This window comes from Cricetulus griseus (genome assembly GCF_003668045.3).
Source record: "Cricetulus griseus strain 17A/GY chromosome 1 unlocalized genomic scaffold, alternate assembly CriGri-PICRH-1.0 chr1_1, whole genome shotgun sequence".
In the NCBI taxonomy this organism is placed as follows: Eukaryota; Metazoa; Chordata; class Mammalia; order Rodentia; family Cricetidae; genus Cricetulus; species Cricetulus griseus.
In genome coordinates this window covers 32982182-33009275 of record NW_023276807.1, presented here as the reverse complement: position 1 = coordinate 33009275, position 27094 = coordinate 32982182, and the positions used below count along the sequence as shown (strand labels likewise).

The window sequence follows — 27094 nt, the reverse complement described above, 5'->3', positions numbered from 1 at the left end:
CATCCAGATCTACCGCTACCTTTACTCCACCTGATCTCCCCCTTTTGATCTGCCTGTGTCCCCAAGTCAGGCCAACAAACAGTATTGTGTAGGACACCAGCTTCTCTTCTTGTCACTTGTCATAGAGCAAGAGCATATTCATTAGACAGGCATGGTGGCAGGCTTTCCCTACATACGGGTTCCTCTTTGTTTTTGCCTGCCTCCACTTCACATAAGCACTCATAGCAGGCTATATAGGTCGACTCTAGTGAGTCTGAGGCCAGCATCAGGTATAGAAGTTTCTTAATCAGATTCTTCAAAGTTACAATATATAATTTAGCATAACATATCAGTCATACTCAGAGAGATCAAGCTAACACATCATCTAAGGTCTCTAAGTCACAACAAGAAAAGGAAATTTAGGATTCGTTTATGAATATATCTGGGAAAACTTTCAAGTATTCACTAATTAAATTCAGTATGATGAATGAGCTTTCTAAGAATTTTATTATGAACATTTTCTATTTTAAATAACACCCTGGTTATAAATTGGAAAGAAAAATACTAATGTTTGGGTACATACAAACTTGCTTTTTTAAAGAGCACAGACAAACTTGTGAGATTTGCTGCATCTATTACTTTGAAGAAAACCTCAGACACAGTAGAGAAAGTGTGGAACAGATGATGGTCAATGGGTAGGGACAGCGCTGTCAGCAACTGTTCCCGAATTGACACTTTGCATGCTGGTGATCAAAGCCAGAGTTTTATATGTACTATGTGGGAGTTTTCCAGTAAGCAACATTTTTAGGCTTTTCGATAGCATTTTATAGCTTGGCCTCAGGAGCAATGGAATTTGAAATAAAATATGGAGCTAATCAAGGGAAATTCCAGAGTGCTGTATTGACATAATGAAGTAATGAATTGGATTATGTACACTTCCACTTCAGTAAAAGCCTTGGGGTGTAGATAATTGAGTTCATTAAGACATTTCCAGTACAACACACGAGACTTCATTTTTAAACAGGTACCTTCCACCAGTTCTCTGTTGATCTCAGGATCGCCTAGAGAAAACCAGCACACCTGTGGTCGACATTGTCTCGGCCTCCTGGCTTAAATACCAAAGGCCTTCCAGCACCTGTGGACCAGTGACAGGAGAATCGAGAGACACTAAGCGTCACATGTGTTGCTGCTTTAATCCACTTCAAAGTCCGTTGCTTCTTCTAGATATTTAAAGACCAGAAAGAAATCACGTGCTCTCAAAATGTTCTCCACACACTGATGACAAGATGTCCTTTGCGTCTTGCTCTTTTGTGCTATTTTGTAGCCATCCCAACCATCTCTCCTGTAAGTGTGACTTTTATGTTGCCTATGCCCCTTTCTACCCACTCTGCTCTAGTTAAGGGGAGGTATCATGGACCACAAGACTGTCAGCTGTAGGTTTCACTGACTTTTGAAACAAAGGCTAACTGTTGGATAACAATCACTGGGCACTCCTGTTTGACTTGCCCTCAGACTTCATCTACCCTCATTTAATATTGCTGGGCCAACAGACTTAGCTATTGATGTTTAGATAGAATAAGAAGTAAAATGGAGGAAGGATGGGGGTCTGAAATGTCTGCTAGGAATTGTATGAACACATGGCCTTATAAGGAAGCTGCAGCACAGCCTCTCGGGAGGGAGTAATGCGGCTCTGCAAGGGTGACAGCTTGCCACTGGGAGGTAAGACAATTTTAGGGGCTTTCATGATGCCATAAAGTGAAGATCCTGTCTAGTCAGCACTGACTCATCAGGAATTTGGATTGCTAACTAAACATCTGTTAAGGATGAGCACATTATAGTTTAGAAAATGGAGTGAGGGCAATGGGCTGCTCAAAGGGAAAGGTGGTTGCTATTTTACAAGCCTGACAACCTGAGTTTAGTCCTTGGAGTGCCACAAGTGAGTTTCATGCACACACAACCCATGCAACACCTCAAATAGACCCAATAATAATAAATAGAGAATAAAATTTAAAAACAGTGAATAGTGTTTTTGGGAGATCACAATTTTTTTCCAATAATAAAATATTTAAAGGCTATCTACATTAAAATATCCTTATAGTAGCAAGTTTATAAATTGAACTCCTTTGGGAGAAATGAAACCTTTCAACATATCTTTGTTTTTACAATAAAGTTACTGTTTATTCTTTGATAGAATGCTGTGATTACAGGGAAAAGGTTAGAGAAAGATGCTGAAATATTTATGGATGAAATTTTATGCTGAAATTTATTGCCAAATAATACTAAATTGTTTTTAGAGTACATTATAGGTGATAAAAGACAAGCTGTGAGTTGATAATGGTTGCAAATCAGTGACGGTTATGTTGCTGTATTTGCTTTGTAAAACACTGGGGAAGGAGCCAATCGAGACTTCAGCAGGGTTTTGCTTCTTCTGTCTTTTTCTGACAGTGGAAGAAAACTTGTTCTGGACCCAAGTCCCATCAATCAGGAACGTACTCTCAGAAATGCTAACCTTGGAATAATCATGAATTCATCTAAATACTGCCTCTCAGAAGAAATAATCTATGTAATTGGTTGTTCCAACTTAAGAAAAATGTTTAAATTTGTGCCTTGAATTTAAATCATTTTAGTGGTCAGAAGTTAGGCCCTCATTCTGGTTGTTTTTTGATTGTTTTTGTTTTGCTTTTTTATTTTGTTTTTTGTTGTTGTTGTTTTAAGTTCATTCTTGCCTAATCATATCTTACATCATTATGTAAGTTCCTGTCATAATTTTTCTCAGATTTTAGCTTTCTGGCTTGTAGTGTCTAGAAGTAAGATTTCTCTCCTCTAGAAGTACTTCTGTATCTTAGGTGCCTTTTGGTGTCTTTCTCTGAGACATTTTGAGTTTCAATGTCACTTTCTTACTGGAGATTGATGACCACCCCAAAGATTCCTATGTGATCAGACACATTGGCACAAATGAAAGTGGCAACTACAGAGCTCCTGGGAATAAAATCAGATCATTTCACATCCCAATACTTTATTTTAACCTTTATGAGTAGAAATTACTGGGTCATCTCTAGTCCTTAGTATATTTTAGTTTCTTTTTTCTAAGATTTAATAAGTTAGAGTCCATAATCTTCTATAGGATATAGTTTTTCTTAATTTCCTTGGTGTTTTGCCTTAGATCTGTCTATCTACCTACTCATCATGACTTAATGATACCCTACAGTATATGCAACTTGGTTTTTTGCATTTACACTAGGAAAGATATTATGTATATAGATAACCAACATCTAAAGGGATCTACTTCAAATATTTAATTTACTGTGTTTTATTTGAGTGAAATAATATAACTAAGCAGAGCATGTATAAAATGAGCATGCGCTATTCAATACTTTGTACTTTTTTTTGAACGATCTATATAACATGTCCCCTAGTCCATGAAGTCACTTTTAAAAATCCCTTTCTTTTGAAGAATTTACAATATTAAAATGGAAAACGTCTGCTTCCATCTATCTGCATGTCAACACATAACTCAGCTAAGTAAACAGGTATGGTCAAATCCAGTGTCGTCTTATATAGATAAATAGATAGAAGATAGATAGATAGAATAGATAGATTAGATAGATGAGAGATAAATAGATGTCAGATAGATATTAAAACAGAATTATATCACCCCCTTTCCTTGCTCCAGCCCTCCCAGTTACCCTCCCTTAAACTTGTCTCATAACCTCCCAGTTCTTTGACTATTGTCTCTCTCTCTCTCTCTCCTCTCTCTCTCTCTCTCTCTCTCTCTCTCTCTCTCACACACACACACACACACACCCACACCCACACACACACACGTATATATGTATGTATACATGTGTATACTTTCATGAGCCTGATTTTGTTGGTAGTCTGTATGTATTTTTAAAGCTGGCCCTCTTCATTTAACAACTGAAGAGGGCTCTCATTATTGGTAGAAACTAATTCTCCTTCTCCCAGAAGTCACTGGTTGCCTGTTGTTATTTGGATAACCCATGACATTTTACCCCTTCCACATAAACAGATCCATTGATATTGTTATTGTTGTGGTCTTACATATGCAGCCATTTATAGGAGAGATGGATTCACAGAAGAATTTCCTGGCTCTTACAGTCTTTCCTTCTCCTCTTCCACAATGTTTTCTGAGCCACAGATGCAGGAGCTGTAATGTAGTTGTATCTTTTAGGGTCAGGGTACCCATGATCTGTTGATCTCTCTATTCCTCTTGTGTTTTTTTCTGTGGTGGTCTCCATTTGCTGCAAAGAGAGACTTCCTTTATGAGGCGTGATAACTACACTTATCTGTGGTCATACTAATATTTACAAAGTAGAAAAGAATTGTGCTGGTCTAGCAAAATGATGATAGTAGCTTATTTTTCCTCTCACCTGCACTGGAAATTTGTTTACCTCACCAAAGCCTGATGCTTTTTTATGCTATGAATATATGCCTCTCTTGTTGGTTGATGAATAAAGATGTTTCAGCAAAGGACAAGCAGGATATAGCCAGGTGGGACCTTCAAATGGGGATAGAGCAAGGTAGTAGGTGGAGTCAGAGAGAAGCAATGTAGCTACTAAGGAAGCAAGAGACCGGGATATCACTGGTAAGCCAATACCACGTGGAGATACACAGATTAATAGAAATGGGCTAATAAATAATTAAGAGAGAGCTAGACAATAAGAAGCCTAAGCCATAAGCCAAACAGTTTATAATTAATATAAGCCTATGTGTTTATTTGGGACTGAACTGAGCCTGAGCAGGACAGAAACTTCCATCTACAAAAGCCTTGGAAAAACTTTTAAAGTGTTCTTAAGTTTCATATTTGAATTACTCTTTAAGATGGTATGGCATTTAAAAGACGGGCCTGGGAAATAACACAGTGACTAAGTCCTTGCAGTTGTACTACACAACTTAGGAAGAGAGACACAAGGACAGATTAGTATAATCCTCGTTATCTAAAGCTGTTTTAAGAACAAATTTTTTTTAGTATTTGAAGCTTCCTGTATTTAGTATTACAGTAACAAAAGCATGTAGCTGAAAAATCATAAGCTTAAAACTAATTTTCTTTTAATTGATTTAATTACTTTTTAAACAAAAAACTATTTACTTTTATTGTAAAGAATTCATACTCTCTTGGTAAGTATAAACTATGCCACAAGGAGCCAGTGGTTAATTATCATTGGTCAAGTGAATACCAAAGACTGCATGGGTCTTTTTGGTCTTTATTTCATCTGGGGAATGAGCCACCCATACCAATTGTCCAAGCTGAGCTGTCTCTGAGCTCAAGTTTTATTTGGAATACCTAGGGCCCTCAGTGGTAATATATTGTGCCTAAAATTCATGCACTAGCTTTTCTTTTGTGTGTGACTCATAAAAATTGAGTCAAAGAATCTTAAAGACAGAAGAGTGTGATGACACCCACACAGCCTGTATTATAGAAAATGAAGAAGGGTATAGTTAGGTGGCTTCTCCAGGTCAGAACTTGAGACAAGATAAACATTTTTGGTATCCATTAGTGATTTACTTGATATAAACACCAGCATGGCAATGCAGCAGCAGATAGCCACAGGTAGAACATGGAAAATCATTTTACTAAATGATGTTTTTCTCCTTTTTGACTTACTAAGGTGGGGACAGAGCTCCTATTATTTCATTTCCTCTATGGGCGAATTGCAGATAGAGCCTTAACTATGGTAATAAAAAAAAATAAAGGCAGATACGAGGCTCTGTCACCATTTTTCCTCTGGGCAGATCTCAATATGTTAATACCCTGTAACATGATGAGCAACTCAGTTAATCCTTGGAGTCCCATCACAATTTAGCTGTGCTTCCTCCCTTTATCATTCACTGTTCAGTTCTACATGCCAGCAAAAATAAAGAAAGAAAGAAACAAACAAAAAAACAAACAAATGCCAGGCACACATTTTTTCCCATCTCCTCTCATCTCTCCAGCTTCTCCTTCCTTTACCTTTTAGGGTGAAAAATCTCAACTGCACTCAAATCGTCTGCTGACATCTTTTGCTTTAAAAATGACCTCTGAAAAATCACATTAGTGAGGTGTGACTATATAAATAAGAAATCTGTGATTTCTCAATTCTAGACTTAGTTCTTCACAAAATTAAGACACAAGCATGGTGCCAGCTGATCCTTATGCACATGTAACACTTCTTTCTGATGATGATGGCAGAAAGCCTAAGGAGCCTGAGCCTTCTGACTTTATTGGTGGGTAGTTTTACATTTGCTTGACTTGAATACCATTGAAATCAGCTTTGACATTCAAGCAACAGCTTCCCCACCCCCGCAAAAAAAAGTGATGTTAGTAACATTTTATGATTTGTATCACACAAACAGTTAAACATTTCTTTCTGGGGAGAGTCTCTGCTTTAAAAATAGAAAATGCTGCAGCATTTCTGACCCTTCCCCCCACACTGCATCTGCCATCTCCTTTCCAAGTATTTCTGAATAGAGTTCAATGTCAAAGCCTTTCTCCAGGCAGCACACAGGAACCTTTGTGCAAGTCTGAAGAGAAGGAAAAAAGTAGGTAGGAAGCCAGATGCTAATATTTCTTCTAGGTAGAGCACTTGTACTCATGACACCTGCTTGTTACAGACAAAAATACCAACCAAAGCATGTCTGCAGGCATTGCTGTTGAAGGGACCGCCATTAAGCAAATCCTCACGAAAAGAAAGCTAGCAAATGTAGAGGAATACTCTTCTAAGCGAAAAGCTAGCTGGGGTATTCTGACCAGTCAAGGTTAGTATAGCAGCCATCGCAATAAACAATGTTGACGGATTTTTGCAAATACTAACTTTAAACTGTGGGTGCTTTTCAGAACGTAGATGCTGAGATGTGAACGTATGGCATGGTATAGGATTGCACAGTGGTTCCAACTTGTAGTGTTTTGAAAACGCATTCTGCTGATTCTGCACTTTGATTGCATATTAAAGACAACAGTGAACTTTTAGATTCTGTGTTAATCCTCTTTTCATTTTAGCAGTTATTCTAAGTTGACATGGGAATGGAAACAGGCTATTAAGCAGGAAAAGACTCTTTACAAGGAATATGGAAATGTTAACTCGTGTAAACTTGACCACAAGCTGGAAGGGTGATTTAAGTAAGAAGGTGAGGGCAAGGACTTTGTTGAAATGGACTCACATTCTGTGAATTTTAATAATAGAAAATTTTGTTATATATAAAGAAGGCTGAACACAGTAGTTCAAAGAACAGTTCTGGGAGGGAACTTTATGTTAAAAAGAGAAAATAACTTCGCAAATAACAAAACACCAACATAGTCCATAAAAACTTTACATGCTGGAAATGTAGAATCTGAAACAAAGTATCATGCCATGGTAACAGTTATGTTTACTATGTAATAGGGTTTGAAGATTGCTATTTATGAATGACTATTAATTTTCAAACAAAGCATTTTTAGTCAGGAACACATTACTTCTTTAAAAGATTGAAACAAGCAATTGGATTGTTTCTCCTCACTACAAATATAGCTCCTTATTTAACATTATCCATATGATTAACAATAAAATAGCCCAACAGTGTGAGCATAAAGTTGATCACAAAGGAAACAGGCAGGAACAAGGGGGGGGAAATGAGCTGTCGTTTTAAAATCTGAAAGTCTAATTCAATGATCTGCAAATTGGCATTTTATTGTGTGTTTACTATGTGCTTGGCATAGTAACAGCTGTTGGGAAGCATCACCAAGTAATCTGACATGTCCTAAGCTTTTATGTCTGCAGTGAATACAGTGATTTTGGCAGAAAGATGATCTTGAGACTTGTGTTAAATGGAGAGAAAATTATCCCAGGGAAAGACCTCAAGAAGGAGCAATGATAGATGTGTGAGAGATGGCAAAAAGACAGTGCCTGAATTCACCTAAATGAGTCTCTTGCATCTTGGTGCTGATAGAGACTCCATAGGAGGTTGAAAGTAAGCTACAAAATTATTTTCTGACTCTAATTTTGATAAAGAACCTTTGACCTACTTGGAACATATTGAAATTATGGCCAATGAGAAATGCCCTATGTGTTGAGGGAAAAAATACAAGACAGCAAACTTCTATTTGATTGAGCTTCAGAATTTCCCAGCACTGTTAATATGATGGAGGTCATTTTATGGTAAGCATCCAATTTTAGGAACTTATCCTGAGCATGTAGGGATAATCACAAAGTTAAGTGAATCTGTTGATTCCCCAAATCTAGAATCCATTTGAGAGCCAGCAAAATTATAGATAGGTAGAATTATGATTTACCAATAGGGAGCTTATAAGGGCATGAAATTAAGAATTCAATTACATTGGATTGTTTAGTTAGATATCTAAGGGGAGAAACTGAACAGTCATCTGGAAATGAATTCTCAACTTGAGAGGAAGAGACTGATTTGGAGATAAATACCTGGGGTAACCAACATGGGTAATGTTTATACACAGAAAAATGGGTCAGAGGATAGAAGGTGCATGCCCTCAGCTACCTTTGCCCACCTGAGTTTGTCTTAGAAACCCACATAGTAGAAAGAGAGAAATGCCTCCTATAAGTTTTCTGACATCTACCCTCATGTGGTGGCCTGCATATACCTGTGACACAATGCATACATATACACACAGATACACATTAAATAATTAAATGCAATAAAAGTGTATTAATCATTAGTTGATACATGATAAGGTAAATGGTAATTTATATGACTATTGTAAATGATGTTACTAAATAGTATTCATGTAAAATGTTACAGAATTATATTTTGTGGCATGAAACAATGATAGTATAACTACATGAAACAAATGGAGTACTGGCATGGTGGGCTACTTCAATAATCTCAGCCTACTGGAGCCTAGGCAGGATGATTGCCATGAGTTTGAGCCCAGCCTGAGCTTCCTAATGAGTTCCAGTATGGCCTGGTTTACAAAGTGATACCCTATCTAAAAACTCCAAATAGATTCAAATCAGTGTGAATAGCATGGTTATATCTCAATTTTAAGTGCTTTTTATTTAACACTTATGAACAGACCAGGTGATGGTGGCACTTGCCTTTAATCCTAGCACTCTGTAGGTAGAGGCAGGCAGATCCCTATGAGTAAGAGACCAGCCTGTTCTACAGAGCAAGTTCTAGGACAGTCAGGGCTACACAGAGAAACCGTGTCTCAAAAAAACAAAAACAAAAACAAAAATTAAAAAACTAAGTTATAAACAGTGGATAGGTAGAATTGCCATTTAAGTTGAATTGCCTGTGTAAACATCTAAAGGAAGAAGTTGAATAGCTGGCTGGAAATGAAGCCTCAAACTTAAAGGAGAGGACTGGACTAGAAGCACACAATTGGGATACCCAACCTGTGGGTGATATTTTTATACCCAGGGCACTGGTAGAGACTCCAAGAGCTAGTGAAGAGAGACACAAAGTCTTAGTTGAGACAATGAGGATCCAGCATAGAGGGGAGGCTGTAATGAGCACTCTTACCCCTTTTTGGTCTCACATGGCATCTGACTCTGACTACATTTCCAAGAATTCTCCTCATCTCCTATACCTGTTTATCTTGCTGTCCTATTGGCCAACAGTGTTTTATTCATTAACCAATAAGAGAAACATATGTACAGAAGACATCCCCATCAGGAGGCAATGGAAAGAGAACATTTATGCCAGTTAGAGCTGATTCCTATCAAAGAAACACAGGAATGATCAATGCATATGAAGTTCTTGAAAATCATACGCTTAACGTTAAGACTATGTTACTATGGTTACTTGGTGGTATGCTAATTCTGTTTAAACCAGCGGAGAAGGAAAATAAAAAGTAGCTGCTATTTAAGGAAACAATTATTTTGATTTTAGAAATGTTTTGAGAAGTCAGAACATTATCTGGATGAAAGCTCAGTGAGGGCACTGAGATTTATGAGGGGAAGCAGGCTGACTTCTAGATGTAGAGTTACCCATACACCCATAGTGACTGGTCCAGTACCACCAGGACCATCCTTATCTATTCATCTCATGTATGATGACAGATGAAAAGGGCTAGATGATACAGAGCTCCATAATCATAAATAAGTTATTCCTTCTTCTGTTCATTATTTGTAGCTAGTTTGTTTCTTATTAGAGGCACTCACGGTGCAAACAATTAGGAGCCAGTAATCAAAACTGACATACCATGCAAAAACCATTTCCCTCTGTATTTGCTTAGACAGTTCCTGTCATTTACTCATGCATAATCAGAAAAAGGAACCCAAATATCGCAGGATGACCAATAAAACCATAGGAAGCTTCACATTGATAGCTTCTAGTTTGCATGATGCTAATCTCTTAATACAGTACTTATTGATGTATAAGATCATTAACACCAAAAGCCAAAGTCAAAGTTTAACATTACATAATCTTTTAAGATTTATGTGCAGGAGTGGTGAGAGTTTTCTGTGAATGTATGTATGTGCACCATGTGCATGTCTGGTGCCAGCGGAGGTTACAAGAGGGGGTTTATATTCTGGAACTTCAGTTAGGGAAGCCTGTGAACCACCATGTGGGTGTTGGGAACCAAACTGGGTCTTCTGAAAAAACCAATGTTCTTAACCACTGAACTGCCTCTCCAGCCCCCAAATAGATTCCATGGTTTGGGTATTTTTGTCATATTGATATTTTTAATTTATTTATATCTTGACACTTGTTTTTTTGCCTTTTGTTTTATTTTGTTTTGTTTTTCCTCTGTTTCTTTTATTTACAGGGGTTGGGAAAAAACTGGGAGGAGCTGGGAGAGTGGGGAAGGGGAAAGAATATGATCAAAATATATTTTATGAAAAATTTTAGTAATAATTTTTTTTTCAAAACAGGGTTTCTCTGTGTAGCTTTGGAGCCTATCCTGGCACTCACTCTGGAGACCAGGCTGGCCTCAAACTCACAGAGATCTGCCTGCCTCTGCCTCCCAAGTGCTGGGCTTAGTAATAAATTTTTAATGAGATCAAAGTATAACATCACTATTTAGCTAGCAAATGAAATTTACCATTTTATTTCATTGGTTTTGCATATTTTAATCAAGAATCAGAATCAGACCACTAATGTGTATCATTTCCAACTCTGATCATACTGTGGGAAGAAAGCAGTAGGATATATGATCATTTGTAATTATGGTCTAATGATAAACTGACCTGAAGGTGGTGGAGCATAATTAGGCAATTTTTTTTATTCTAATAAACTCACCAGCTGAATGTTAACTGTTTTCTGTGAAAATTTTCATTGTTTATGTGATCAAATATTTTCTTCCATGTGGAGGATTTTGGAAACTGGGAATAAATTTTAACTTTTCTTTTAAAAGTGATATACCACTAAAAGTTCTTGGGGGGAAGTGTGAAAATATTAATTTTATGGAAGTTATCTATTCAAACGTGTATAGCACTAGGCTAAGTGCTTTATTAACACAGACTTCAGTCCTTTGAAGGAGGTGGAAGTATCTTGACATTTGCAGTTATAAAAACCCTATTTTCAAGTGCTCATTTCCAAAGGTCCCCTAAGTTGTTATGTATATATGCTTGATTTTGAAAGCAAGAATACCTGATAGCCAAGTTAGCCAAGTTCAGCATGCTCTGTGGCAGCACCATTGATACCTATAATTGGTATGACTGGATCATCTGACTCAAGTTAAAACATTTTTTTCTGAAAAAAATCTTTGAATTCATTTCTCTTGATTTGGTATATATATGTAGAAGAAACTGAGCAGTGAAGAGCCTGGAAACTTAATCCAATCCCTTAAGATAAACTGTAGCAAGTTTTTCTTTGTTTTATTTGCATAGCTTTTCTATCTCTGTCCAACCCCATGAACATAAGCTGTCTATGAGACAATGAATGACTCATAGTGAACAATAAAAACTAATTAGAATAATGTCCTTGTAATTCAGTATATTCTTCTATAAGAATGGGGAGTCCAGCTACATTTGGATTAAGATTATTATAAGAAAATTTTCGGAGTGGTGATGAGAATAGCAACACAAAGTCAGTCTCTGTTCTTGAAGACACTGGTTTTGACAGCACATTACTTCCATCTTATGAAGCATGTCCTCAAGAATGTCTGTTAATCTGGTTTTTGAATATACAACATAGGTCATTAGATACCTGGTGACCTACTTGTAAACTTGTGGGAAGAAATGCAGCAAAAATGTTCTTCGGCCTGGAGCTTATGAATGTTTGGGGACTTCTTCAAGTTCTGAAGTTACAGAATTTTGCAAAGGATTCTTGTCAGTTACAACCCTAAATTTAAGTTTTTTGATTCATAGTGAATCTGTGTCCACTGCAGAGAGACAGTTGATTTAATATTTTATAGCTAAGGGAATTCTAAAATGCCTCAATGTTTGCCATCAAAATGAAAAGGTTGCATGAAAATGTCACTTTTCTCATCTGCTTATAATTTCCTGTTGAGACAAGTGTGATGCAATTTCTATCTGGGAAAATATTTTGCAAAAAAGCTGGAATGCCCAAACACCCAAGTCCACCACATCATTGCTAAGTCAGCTCTTCAGTGAGTCTAGCTGTCATTGTATTGATGGGGATAAGATTTGGAGCAGGCAAAGATTATCTAAATAACAACATTATGTCACTGTAGCCAGGGATAGAAGTAAAAGTAAAATGCTTTTCTTCCATGACAGGATCCATGGTTTTAGGGATATAAATAATCTAGGGTTACTGTTTCTCAAAGATGGCAATCAGTGAGAAAAACAAATGTCTGAAGATAAATCAGATTTTCTAAACAAGTCATCATATTACAGGGAGCTTTGAGCTCCTTAAAATGGCTGAACACAGCTATTGAATGACAAGTGATTTTTTTTTTCCTCGTGCTGCTAAAAAAGATGAGTCAGATTTATCTCAGCAGTGGCTGGCTTGAAGTGCCATGGGGAGATGGTGACTTAGGTATGGTATAGATCTTTTAAAAACTGTATATATATAGATATTAAATCATGTATGTTTTTGCTCTTGCAGCGTTACATTTAAAAAGCAGAGCAGGCTATTACCCTGTAATAATAAACCAGATGTCTGGGAACTAGTGCTGTTTCTAAATATAGATAGTTATCCCTGCATAGCTCCACAGACCATAGCAATATGAATTTGATTAGCATGATGAAAGTAATATTTTTTAAAAAATTTCATACTGATAATTTATCTGAATGAGTTAAGCTGAACATTTTTTTCAAGTAAGGAAATTTTCTTTTATCTTACATACTCAAAGTATAAAAATTGAAAGATCACAAAATAGCTATTCATTAAGACATTTATATCTTGTTTGATCTTGGGAAAAACATATAAAAATAATATAAATCATGTCCATATGGAAAAGTATGATATCTAGCCCTGAATATATTAAACAGCTACTTGTAGTTGCTTAGTTTCTGATACTGGGAAAAGCAAGGAGGTGGGAAGATATTTTGAAACAGAAATTAGAATATGATCTAATATTCTTTGATTTTCATGTTGCCAAGATTAATTATGGAAATTCTCATAAGAAATTAGCAGAAGCAAATAACATGAGGTTTCTTGGGAGTTAGTCATATGGAATTTAAAATGAATAATTTTTGTATAGGATGGCATCCATATTTATAAATAATTTAATAGATTGATTCATTCATTGGTTGATTAATTAATAAAAAGTGTAATGAAGTTATTTATTCTGGTCAAGATGGGCCCAATTGTTCTGAACATCAGTACAGTCATTAAGATGAATAGATCATTAGAATTCAGAAGAGAGCTTGCTGGAAGGGCTGCGGAGGAGTGCTCTGCTGCAAACCTTGTTTGCTTTGTTGGTTCTTAAAGGCCTTCCCAATGATAGAAAGGACTGGGCCTAAAATAAACCCCAAAGATCATTTTTCTAGGCCTTTGTCAATCTTAATATCTTGTCTTAGTAACAGTTGGAAAATGGGTACTCATAATGAAGTAGAATCATATTATTTGGTGTCTGTCTTTAGGATAAAAAATACTGACCTTTATTACATCATTAAATAGTAACTAAAAACCTGACATAATAAATATTCTAAGTGATTGGAATCAATCATATATCTAAGCATTGATTATTTGAAACTCAGAGATTTCCTACGTCTCTATGGATGAAACTGAGAATATATGGTTCCCAATATGTACTTTATTTTGAAAGGTGACATAATTTTCATATTTTCTTGCTTGAATATTCACAATAAGAAATGATCTACATTTTGAAGTCCTCGAGCATTTCACTTTGTATTGAATATTTTAGTGACAAAATAAACAAATGTGGATGATTTGTGAGGCCTCACATTCCATCTTGAATTCTCAGTCAAAATACATATATGGGTGGAGGTCAGAAGACTATTAATGGGAGTTGGCTCTCTCCTTGAATCATCTGGGTTCCAGGGATCCAATTCAAGCTATCCAGCACCCTTGCCCATTGAGCCACCTTACCAACCATGAAATTATTTTTCTCTCTTTCTTTTTGTGAATGGTATATTGCCTGTGTATATGTCAGATTGCATATATGCGGATGTGCACACAGTAAAGTGTTCAGTCTACATGCCAAGTGCTTAAAACAGTGTCGTACCATTACCACATGACTTACAAGCAAACAGTAAAGAGACAATGTACTCTTGCCCCCTCTACCTTTGTATTTCTATTTTCAATAAAATACTATTATGCCATTAGATAGAAAGATACTGTTGAGTGGAAAGGGACTCTATGTCAGACTCATGTGCTTATTTTCCTTGTCACATGTATCCAGACTTTATTCAGTGGATTTATTTCAGTATTGTTTACAGGGTTCTGGTCAAGCTTGTGGAAAGATTACATTACTGATTCATAGGTAGAGTCAAGTAGGCTTTTGAATTCTCTAAAAGATCAAAATAATGAAATGAAATAAATTCTAAAATACAACATGCTTCTGTATTTATATCACCAATAATTTCATAATAAAAACAAATTTTAGATTTGCATTGTTGACTAATATCCAAGTGACTTTATATCAAGTTTTCTAGTAAGATTTAAAATTTTTTATTTATCCTAGCCTATGGAATTAACAGGGGAAGAGGAATATATGGGAAGATAAATATTAGTATACATAATCATATTTTAAGAATATTTTCTCTTTAGTAAGCGTTGCTTTTATTTCTTAAATTTTATTTCTGGTTATTTAATCACTTTAAAGCCTATAATATTACCATTAATATCCAGTAAATCAAACCAATAGAGGCAGGGCTGGAACTCTTTTAATTGCAGGAAAATCATGAACTAGCCTAGCATTCTTTTTACTGGTGATCACAAATGATCACAGGGAGAGAGATAGATAGAAGCAGTTGATGTGTCTTTTAGAAGAGGAGGAGAGGAGAGCTCATGCTAGGTGACCTCTTTCCTGAGAAAAGAAAATGGAGGGGCATGACATCTAGGTTAGGAGCTAAGTACCCTGGCCTATCCACACCAAATACTTGGAGAATTAGTGATCTACCATTTGACAATATTAGCATTTGAGCCTTTGACAATATTAGCACATTTCCAAAATAGTTGACCCTGTGTCCTCTTTGAGAACCCCTTTCTGGGACCTACCTAGGCTATACCATGATTCCGACTCAGGGCTCAGCTCCTTGACCTTCTTAGCAACATGTTGTAGCTCATACACATTAGGACCAGAACAATCTGAGGCCTGGTGTTAGGAGATGATAGGGCAAGCTCAGAGTATGGCTACTGGCACTCTGAAAAATACAATTAACACATGCATTTCTGCTTATATGTTGGAAAGTATGTAGTTCAAACTTTGGGCCCTTTGTGTGACCCATCTTCTTTGGTTGATAATCCAGTTGATACTCTAAGTCAATTCTACAGCAAATCCAGACCTCTGGATTCACAAACTCACTAGCTGGATACTTCCACTAATCAAATTTACTAAAATATGGGACCAGCAACTGGGATATCTTGTTGAATGCTGGATGTGAATAATTTCTATTGAACCTACTAGAGTTTATGTTGACCCACATGGTCTTGTTGTCATTCTTTTTTGATAGGCTCCTGGGCAGATCGATCACCACTGCATGAAGCTGCAAGTCAAGGTCGTCTTCTTGCTCTGAGGACATTATTGTCACAAGTAAATCATTACATTATACTTCAAAATAAGCCCCCTTCCCATGAGCATAGAACACTCACTGTCAAAAGCAAATCCATTCGAAACTACTAAACTTGCTTAAGTGCTGTCACAGCTCCTCCTTCATAACTTGTGTCAGACAAGACAACAGTTTCTGTTTTACATTTGAAATTCTTTCCTGATTGTTTTGTATGATGTTATGTCTTCCTACTTAAAGTTTCTCTTATAGTATATTTGGTCATTAACATGGATATTTAGAAATTAGTTATTGTATTTAAATATTACTTATTAAACATTCTAAATGTGCTTATTTTGTGAAGTATATACATCTAATTATAGACTTAGTTCAACCATATGTCCCCAAAGTGGTAACCAGCCCAGATGTGAAAACAGAATATTTCACATTTTGGTAATTTATGAAATGTTATGGTGAACTGCCTGTGAAGTTAATAGAATGCTCATTTCTATACCTGCCCACTCCATCTTACTGATCAGAGGGAGAAAGAAAAGCATAGATTCCTCCTGCAGACAAAGTGGTCAAGCTTGGATCACCGTATTACATATAGTCAGCTTCCAGTCTGACTGTAATGTAGACTCAGTTTGGGGGCACTGGTGATTCCCAGTGTTACAGAGGAAGGAATTTCTCAGATGGTTACGAGAAAGGGAGGTTCCTAACAACATAGTTTGAACAACATCTGACACTTTACACAGCCACAGCCTACCCGAGTTTCATTTTCTCACCTGTAACATGAAGATGTTTCCAAGGTGTTCCCTTGGAGTGTCCAGGCCTGTGACAGCCATGTGACTGTTTTTCTCATCACTTCATGGTGGGGGGAGGACCTGTGTAAAAAGGTCAGTGGTTTCAAAGGATAATCCCTTGGAGAGGGTCACATAGTGCCTTCAGAGGAAGGCAACCCCAGTGTTTCTCAATGTGTCTCCTCCCCACAGAGAATGCCAGCCAGGAAGAGGGAGAAACTCCCACAGAGCCCTTTCACATGCTTCCATCATCTGGTCATACTAGGACATAGCAGAGTCTCCTCAAACCAGACTGCTGACTAGGAATGAGATGTTGGAAAGGAAGAAAACAGAGTTGATAAGAAAAAAAAAACTCCATTTGCTAGCAATAAAGATACAGTGTGATTGTTTATGCCTGTGTCTGCATTGTGTTCCTGTGTTCCAGTTTATGACACTCAGTGCTATGCTAGGAAGGTCTTGCCCAGAAATGTCATATGAAGTTCTTAGTAAAATGATCAGTAATAATGAATTACTAATGATCCCCAGAAGGCAAGTAATCTTACATCCTAATAACTTTATATGATTTAGCCTGATACTGTAAGTTTAATTAGCACAATATTTATTAGGCCAGAGAATGAAAGGAAACCTGCATTTCCACCCAATGGGAAATGTAATAATTGCTGTACTATTATCCCATTTAGCTTTCATGACCACCATAAAGTTTAGAACTCAAAATATCTATCAAAATTTTCATGATTATTTTGAGTCCAGCTTTAAATACAAGTCTAACATTGAAGACAGTTCTCAATTTTTCTGTATAACTTACTCCTATTAAATGAATAACTGTTTAGTGGCATGTTCATAACTCAATTTACTAAAATTGATTTTTCCAGTCTGGGTTGACTGCTGATTTTATGATCACAGTTAAAACAAGTTATGCAGCTTATAGAAAGTCTATAAAGTAAAAATAGAGAATCAGCATCCCACCAAAATCTTAAGAAAAAAACTTTAAAGAAGTTACGCCAGATCTATTAATACAATACTTAACATTATTAAGTGATGATGCTACAATGATAGCAGAGTTTATAAGCCTCACCCAGGTTTGTGAATGGGACACATTGCAATAATTAAATGCTTATAGGCACAGGGCAGTAAAATCTGTTTATAAAGTATAATGACCAAATCAAGGTTGCTAACTTTCCATATCTCACATTCTAAATTTTTATTTACATTTAATAATTGTGCATATTTATTTAGTATAGTAAGATGTTCCAACAAAGGTATTCACTGTGACTGGGCAAACCAGAATAATTAATTAATTTATATTATTTGCTTCTCTCATTACAGAGACCAGTCATCCTACCAGAAGCCACTGGGTAGGGGGAGAAGGTTTGCTCTGGCTCAGGCTGTCATGTAGGGGAGACTGGGTCTCTGGCTGGAACGAGAAGCCAGCTGCTCACACAGCTTCTTAAATTTCCACAAAAGAGAAGCCAAGCAGACTGGCCAGAAGCATCAGGAATATCAGCATAAACTCATCCTGAATGAAAGTGGTCCACTCTGGCCAGTTAGGCCTTTTCTCTTAAAGGCTCCAGGACAGAACCACAAGGAAAAATGAGATGCAGAGTATTAAGTAGGCAGTTGACACAGAAAGACAAGTGCCAGCGTCTAGAAAAGCTTTGAAAGGTTGACTTGAAGACAGAATAGTGATTAGCTGAATATGGTCAGGTGACGTCCCGGTAACCCGACAAGCATCCTGAGCATAACTAGAAAGGGGGACTAGTTTCAACAGTTGGCCGGCTCAACTACTACACTGGAAACTGACTAGATTTTTCCATCTCTACAGTCTCTGAGACATTTACAGGGATGACGCTGTATACCTTCTTTGTCTCATTGTAGGGTTATAATGTAAATGCAGTAACCATAGACCATGTCACCCCACTCCATGAGGCCTGCCTGGGTGATCACGTGGCATGTGCAAGGACTCTGCTGGAAGCAGGAGCTAATGTAAGTTTTAAAAAGAAATTATGAATTTCACATCTACTTACCAAGAGAACCAACCTTCTCCTTTATTTTTCTTTCCTTCTTTCTTAGTAGTTTTGAAAACATAACAATATAAACAATGCCCCTAGGACTGCCTCAGCCTTCTCAGGACACATTGCAGAGGAATCCAGTCATTGCGTAGAGCAGTACACCAGTGATTTTTAGATTTTCTGGTTTTGTGAATCAAAATAACAAGAGATGAGCATCCCTATCTTGTATCTTTGCTTATATTCTAACAAGTTTCCAAAAATAAATTCTCAGAAATAATAGCTGTGGTAAATGCCTGTATTCTTGGATCTTTGGAGGCATGGTAATAAGGAGTTATATATAGTAAGTTTGAGGCTAGCTCAGACAACATCACACACACACACACACACACACACACACACACACACACACACACACACACTATCTCAGAATAGAACCAATATACCACATTTAAATATCCACAAGTAAAGTGGCTTCATCATTTCCTTCACCATTACCTGTTTCTTCCCTTTTTGACTGACTGTTGGATTTGTGTGAGTCCTATACTTGAATGCTGGTTTTTCAATGAACAGTAGTAGAGTGTCCATCCCTGTGACTTTTCTCCACATCATGTTTCTACTTATCTCTTGAAGGTTTAAGGCTTCTCTCATTGATGTGTATGCAGTAAATACCCATTGTCATATCTGCAGTGCACATTTCCAGTTAGCAAACCATGTAACTTTAAGCAATGCATAAACAAGTGTCTTAGTCCTGCATGATTTATGAATCTCATTCTCAGATTTCGGGTTTTGTTTAGGCAAATGCAATCACGATAGATGGTGTAACTCCCTTATTCAATGCATGCTCACAAGGCAGTGCAAGCTGCACAGAACTTCTTTTGGAATATGGTGCCAAAGCCCAACTGGAGTCCTGTTTTCCATCTCCAACACATGAGGCTGCCAGTAAAGGTTAGTTATGGAGTTAAGAGGGGGAAATATCCCTGGACATGCATGTACCTATTTGTCTTTCAATGAATTCTACTTCTGTGGGAAACATGAGTGTAGGTACATGTTCAAGAGAGATAATTAACAAAAAGTAAAGCTGGCTTTTCTTTGTGTTGGCAGGGCACCATGAATGTCTCGACATTTTGATATCCTGGGGCATAGACGTTGACCAAGACATTCCTCACCTGGGAACTCCTCTTTATGTCGCTTGTATGTCACAACAGTTCCATTGCATCTGGAAGCTTCTTTATGCTGGTACTTTTCCATTCTGTCCGTACTCATAGATAACAATTTGTTAATCTAACTAAGCATCTTTTAAAAGTCATATCTCATTGCAAAAATGTTATTGTAAACATCAGTTATGCACATATAAGCTATTAAAGAAACCTATCTGATGAGAATTCTTCAAAGCTCATAAATGAGTATGCACTCTCCACGGGCTGCATCTGAGTCATCAGTACACCATTTGTTACATAATTGAGCCTTTCTTTATAATCAGTCATAAAATCAGAATTCTCCTGACTGAATATAATACTGCTAAGTATGTAAACAAATCCCACAAAAACTCAGAGGCTCTGAGTACTTAGATAACCTTATTGTCTTCCAACCATAAAAACTCATGGACTGTCCCAAACTTCATACTTTTGTCCTGTTGTTTGCAAAGACTTACTGTCTTCTCCACTAAGTTCTTCAAAGCTCAGCTTTTGCTTCATGAGTAACAGTCCTAACCTGTTCAGAATTTGGTGTTCTCTCCCACATTAGAGCTGGGGAACTCCTTGGAGATGGTCTGTGCCTCCCCTCATCATCTATTTTCTCTTTCATGTAGTAGATACTTAGGATATACATGAATGAGATACAAGACTTTTGTGCTATTTATTTTGTTTGTAGAATATATATATTTACCATTTACTTATGGTATATTTGGGCATACAATTTTAACAACCCCTTAACATATTACTCACATTATCTTACCTGACCTATAAATGTCTTATAAGCAGAACTTAATTCACTATTTTATTCTCATTGCACATAGAATTTTTTTTTTTTTTTTTGGTTTTTTGGAGACAGAGTTTCTCCGTATTGTTTTGGAACCTGTCCTGGAACTCGCTCGGTTGACCAGGTTGTCTTCGAACTCACTGAGATCCACCTGCCTCTGCCTTCCCAGTGCTGGGATTAAAGGCAGGCGCCACCAATGCCCAGCTTGCACGTAGAATGATAAATATGAATTCTATTCATATAATTGTTATTTCCTAGACAAATTAGCCATACATTTAGTATAACTAAGACAGTATAAGTTTTATCACCCATCTTCATTCTTTGAGAAATATTTTCACCAAACACTTTAACAAGTGTTAAAAAAACAAACATGGAAAATTATTGTTAGCAATGCTTGACTGGTTGCTGTTTTCAGGCCCCTGTGTTCTCGTAAAGTTGATAAGCAAAAAGGAATTAATGATTTCTTTAAGGGAATTTGGCCGAGAGACATTTCTCCACTAGATATTTTATATTTGTTTAAAAATACTGAAAGCAATTATTTCTACTGAAAGTTGGAAGTACAAGAGAGCTATGAAGGAACTTAAGGTAAAACTCTTGTGGTAAGGATGCTTTTACAAACTATCAGAAAGCTGGGTCAGAAAGCATGTATGGCCTTTAGTTGTCGGTATTTCTTGGTTTCTGACATTTATATATTAGACAATGGTCTTATTAGACTCTTATAGTGTTAAATATCATCTGCTCATTACACAGTCATTGAAAGACTCCTGCATGCTAAGATGAATAACTAGGCAATGAAGAATTTTGTAGGTAGGCTTATGCTTCTCAATGAGAACATTTTCATAAGTTTGAGTTTTTATGCAGATATCATTGAAGTGTTTTTCAACTACAGAGGTTTTATGTCTTTATGTGTTTACTGACTGAAAATACACAAGTGAAAATTCACAGGTAAATCTATACACATTTTACCTAAATGACTCACACATTTATATCGATGAGTTTTCAAAGACACCAACAAACTTTCTTACCTTAAATGAAAAGAATAAAAGCAATATTATTCCAGATAACTTTTAAGAACTATTATCTATGATAAAACTAGTATGTGTGAACTTAATAATGCTTTTAGGCTGGTGCGATGACTCAGTGGATAAGGACACTTGTCATGCAAACCTGGTGATCGGAATTCAGTCCCTGGAGACCATGTGAAGATGGAAGGAGAGAACTGACTCCTTGAAATTGTCCTGTGCCAAAACATACACACTATGGCATACACACCTGCACACACACATACATACACAGAGTACTAATAAAAAAATAAGAACCTTTTCAAAATTATGTCTTTTTCTTCTGACGTCTGTCAGAAAAAATAACCAGAAAATATTTGAAAATAATATAAATGTGTATACCTCCACATCCAGAGGTAGCAAATTTAAGATTTTATGTATGATATCTATCTATACATATATGTTTATATACAAAACAGCTCATTCCCAATAAAGATCCTTTATATACCCTTCCCAAAAAGGTAATTATTCATGTAATAGTTGCTTTTAAAAAAATCATTCCTGTCTGTTTACATATAGGTGCTGATGTACACAAAGGCAAGTATTGGGACACTCCACTACATGCTGCTGCTCAGCAACCCAGTACTGACATTGTGAACTTATTGATAGAATTTGGAGCAGACATCAATGCCAAGAACATAGAACTTTTGAGGCCTGTTGATATGGCTACATCTAATGGTGCTGTAGAACGAGTACTTCTTCAACATGAAGGTAGGGAGAATATATGCAAATGTTTATAAATGCAAAAATATACTTCCCTAAAGCAGACAAAAGTGAAAAGTTCTTTGTTATCATATGAAGTAGCAATGGCATAAAATTTCAAATATTTATTGTGAGAACCAAAAAATTGGACTTGGATTCTATATAAGGAAAATATGATTTTAATATTTTTATTGTATCTAAACTTTTATGTTCCTTTGGTAAAATATGTCAAACTTGTTTCAATAATGCATAATATGCAGTTTTCTGATGCAATATCTACTTACATGCATTATTTTTAAAAATATTTGGGCATATGGCACGATGACACATGCTTTTAATCCCAGCACTCAGGAGGCAGAGACAGACAGATTTCTGTGAGTTTGAGGCCAGCTTGGTCTACAATTAAGTTCAGGGACAGCTAGGGCTGTTACACAGAGAAACCCTGTCTCAAAACAACAAACAAATAAATAAACAAAAACCAAAATGAACAATAACAAAAACTCAGTACAGATAATTGAGCCATAGGTCTATCACAAAACACAGTAGCACATGCTAGGCCAGTTCTCTCTACCAATGAGTCATGTTTCCAAGCAGCAGAATTCTCCCCATCCCCCTATTCTCTCCCCAAGTTGCTTTTTGCAGTGTTGTTGTTGGCGGGGTTTCTTTTATCTTGTGTTGGCCTTGAATTCACTAGATAGCCAAGGACAACTTTGGAATTCTAATCCTCTGACTTTGACTCTCAAGTGCTCGGATTATAGACATGTGCCACCAAGCCTAGTTCATGCAGTGTGGTGGGTCAAACTAGAGTTCCATGTATTCTAGGCCAGGCGTCTACCCACTGAGCTCCATCCTCAACCCATTCATGCCCCCTTTTATAAGGCACCATGCATATTCTGTAGTGTGCTGTAGACACACAATAAGGAAAGATAGTTTTCTACCTTTAAGACTTTATTCTGAAGCAAATTTTATAAAGGTTAGTTCAGAAAAGAATTGCAATTTAAAATTCTGCCTTTGTGATATGTATCTTGGTTCTTTTGATTTAGATCTCCTTTAAAGATAAGAATTTGTTCTAAAAATTTCAGTGAAACAATAATTTTATAATCTTTAAGATGATTATGCCTTTTATTACTTATTTGTATTTTGCATGTGCTAGTGTTTTGCCTGCATGCATGTAAGAGTATTGCATGCCTGGTGCCTACAGAAGCCAGAAGAGGGCACCAGATCTCCTGGAGTTGGAGTTAAGAATGGTTGTCAGCCATTGCACCCTGTGGGTGCTGGGACCTGAACCCAAGTCCTCTGTAGGAGTAGCAAGTGCTCTCAACTTCTGGCCACCACTCCAGCACTCTGAAGACTATAATGCTTTAAACAACATGTATGAGACATTTCTCAGTCATGAGCTATCTCTAGATCTCACAAATAAAGGCAATATAAATAATAAAAGACATTTGTCATTAGCCAAATTAGTTTACTGTTTTTATGCTTTTAGTTAATAGAGCTTATCACATGTAAACATTCATTTTTTTAATGAATATGTCCATGTCTTCTTGTAGCTACCCCAAGTTCTCTCTGCCAACTCTGTCGACTCTGTATCCGCAACTACATAGGAAGACAAAGGTTGTATCTTATCCCCCAGCTCCAGTTACCAACGTTGCTGCAGAATTTCTTACAGTATCGATAACACAGTAAATAGTTTTACATTCTTTGAAAGTCAAAAAGTTCTATCTCACTTTCTTTTTAAAATATAGAATGATATGGGTGAAGGCAAGCACAGGTCACCCAGGGAAGCAGTAAAATCTCACCAGATTTTCATTTGAAGAATACTCATTAGTACTGTTAATGAATTTTTATGGTCTTTTGGATTATAATATGTTTAAAATATATATACTATCTTAGCTGTCTCAGTGTACCTTCTTGACTTAGGGGAAAATGGAATGTATTCATTTTACATTTTTTATTATAGAGCAGAAAAAAATTGCATACTTTTACTAAATTTTTAATTCAATTGTAAATTTCATACTGTGTTACATTTTGAAGGATCTGTGTTTCCCAAACAATGGGTTAACTGTAATTTCAGCTACTGCCATTGGTTATCTCTGTATTTTTAATACTGAGATATTTAATAAAATATCTAATAAAAAATTTAGAGCAACTAATATGCTTTTTGAAATAAAGATGAATTATACACTTGCTGTTGTAATGATCAATATACAAGAGTAAAATAATCTCTCAGTACAGATAATCTCTCCAGTTTACTTTCACATAGGTAGTCTTGTGATAGACTAAACAGTAGAAGGACTGAAAGTAATTCCTGCCCTTGCAATGGTGGATATGGGAGGTTAACCACCCATGAGAGCTATTTGAAGACCTTCTCAAGAGATGTTTCACAAGGTCTGACCTAAGTGCTTTCACATGTTCCCAGACTCTTCTACCAGTTCAAAAACCGTCATTCCCAGCAGTGGCCGCCTGAAGAAAATGTACTTTGTGCCTTGGTGATGAAGTCCTGAGTTACATTCTGGGGCCATCAATCCACACAGTGATTGAGTTCTACAGTAATTGTCCCAGAATAGTGGGTGCCAGGTCTCCCTCACTCCTTAGTCTCCACACTTTAAGTGACTGGGTCACTGTCTTGATAAGTGAACCCCTTGGCTTCCATCTTTGAAATGGGGTCAATGATCAAGGAAGCAGAGGAATTTATTCCATATCCCATTTCTTGTTTGACAATAGGAGGAAGAGGACATTCTTATCATGTACAATTACACATACCCCTACTGCAGGGGTTCTCAACCTGTGGGCTATGACCCCTATGGGGGTCGAATTACCCTTTCACAGGGGTCACAAATCAGGTATCCTGAATATCAGATATTTACATTATGATTCATAACAGTAGCAAAATGACAGGAAGTAGTAACAAAAATAATTTTATGGTTAGGCATTACCACAACATGAAGAACTGTATGAAAGGGTTACAGCATGAGGATGGTTGGGAACCACTGCTCTAGCAGAAGGAGCTTAGTAGAGGCACATTAATATTCCCTAAGAGGAAGGTGATATACACATGTCTTTGGCTGATAAGGGGAGACATGTGACTCTGACACAGTACAACCTACAAAAAAACTCATATCAGAAAAGACAGACAAGCAAGCAAAAGATTATTCCTTAGTGTGAATACAGGCCTGCACCAGGTCTAAAAATATCACTCCTACAATCCTACTGAAAGTGTTAATTATTCTTGAAGGAGTGATGTTTTTAGTTAATTGTTCATGTAAATGTAGTTTTAAGATAATATGCATTACATTAGATGTGTTCTTGGCAAAGGGAGCAGAGCAGCAACATGATGCCTTGACATCTATTTTCTGTCTTTAGTATTATGAACCTTCTTTGGTGTGAAAATCCTTTCGATCTAAACATATCCCAGCCCCATAGCATCTTATAACATTTGCTTTCCTGACACACCCAAAGCTTGATGGGGACAGCTCTTGGCAGGCGAACACAAATACTGAAAGTGGATTGCATAGAAATCTTCTCAGAGTTCTATGTCCTCCTGAAAAAAGTAGAGTGAAAGTGGAGAAATTTGGATTAACTGTGTCATTCAAATTTCAAAGAAAGTGAGAGATTACTGAATTGGCTGAGTTTGACCAAATTTCACTTAGGAAAGGGAAGCTTGAGATAATCAAAGTAAATAAATTCTCCAGAGTAGACAGAATTTTTGCAAACATGAGCATGTAGTTTGTCCAGTTTTCACTCCCAATATGTGGTTTTCATAGGCCAAAATTATTTTAAAATATTTTTGAGCCCCAAAGTTATTTGTAAAAAGATTTAGCAAGGGCTTAGGTAATAGCTTAGATGATAAAATCTCCTGTCATACAGAGGACTTGATTCAATGCCCCCACAACAAATGTAAACATTGAGAACTATGTGATTGGGAATATTTTGATACACACACACACACACACACACACACACACACACACACACACACACACACTGAAATACTGAGAGAGACTCCCTTGCAAGGCTGAACAGTTAGAGGGGGTCCTATGCTGACTTATCAGATAACAACACTGTAACAATCTTCAAGTTTGAATGATAGAATTTTTTTTTTTACTGTCCAGAAATGATGTAGCCAACTTTGTCCTCCTGTGTAGCTATTCATACATCAGTGAATAATACCCACCTGGTAGAATTCATCCTTTCTGGTTTTCAGGTGGGGATTCCTCCAGTAATTCCTTGAACATAGAGTACAGGGGAAAAATCGCCACTGGTTAATTTTTGTCAAGTTGATATAAAGTCACCTGGGAAGAGGAAATGTCAACTGGGGAATTTTCTCTATCAGGTTGACATGTAGGATATATTTCCCTTTTTATTCATTTTTTGATATTGTCATTTATTACAACATTTCTCCCTTCCCTTTCCTCTCTCCAAATCTTTCCTTATACCCCTCCTTGCTCTCATGGCCTATTTTGTCATCTATTGTTATTGTTCCCATATAATTTCCTTATTGTTAATTGATACAGGAAGGCCCAGTTCACTGTGGGCAG

General features: G+C 36.7%; 1 protein-coding gene across 2 annotated transcripts in view; it reads left to right on the top strand.

The window, feature by feature from the left end:
- The window catches only part of Asb5 (ankyrin repeat and SOCS box containing 5), a 38658-nt gene extending 13949 nt beyond the window's left edge, over positions 1-24709 (top strand). For both annotated transcript variants that reach the window (XM_027391041.2, XM_027391040.2), the window contains 6 exons: positions 15975-16054; positions 18683-18790; positions 19611-19761; positions 19918-20052; positions 22374-22565; positions 24107-24709. In XM_027391041.2, the coding sequence (XP_027246842.1) occupies positions 15975-16054; positions 18683-18790; positions 19611-19761; positions 19918-20052; positions 22374-22565; positions 24107-24234 (794 nt within the window). In that variant the 3' untranslated portion in view covers positions 24235-24709. The remainder of the gene's footprint in view (positions 1-15974; positions 16055-18682; positions 18791-19610; positions 19762-19917; positions 20053-22373; positions 22566-24106) is intronic.
- The last annotated feature ends 2385 nt before the right edge of the window (positions 24710-27094 follow it).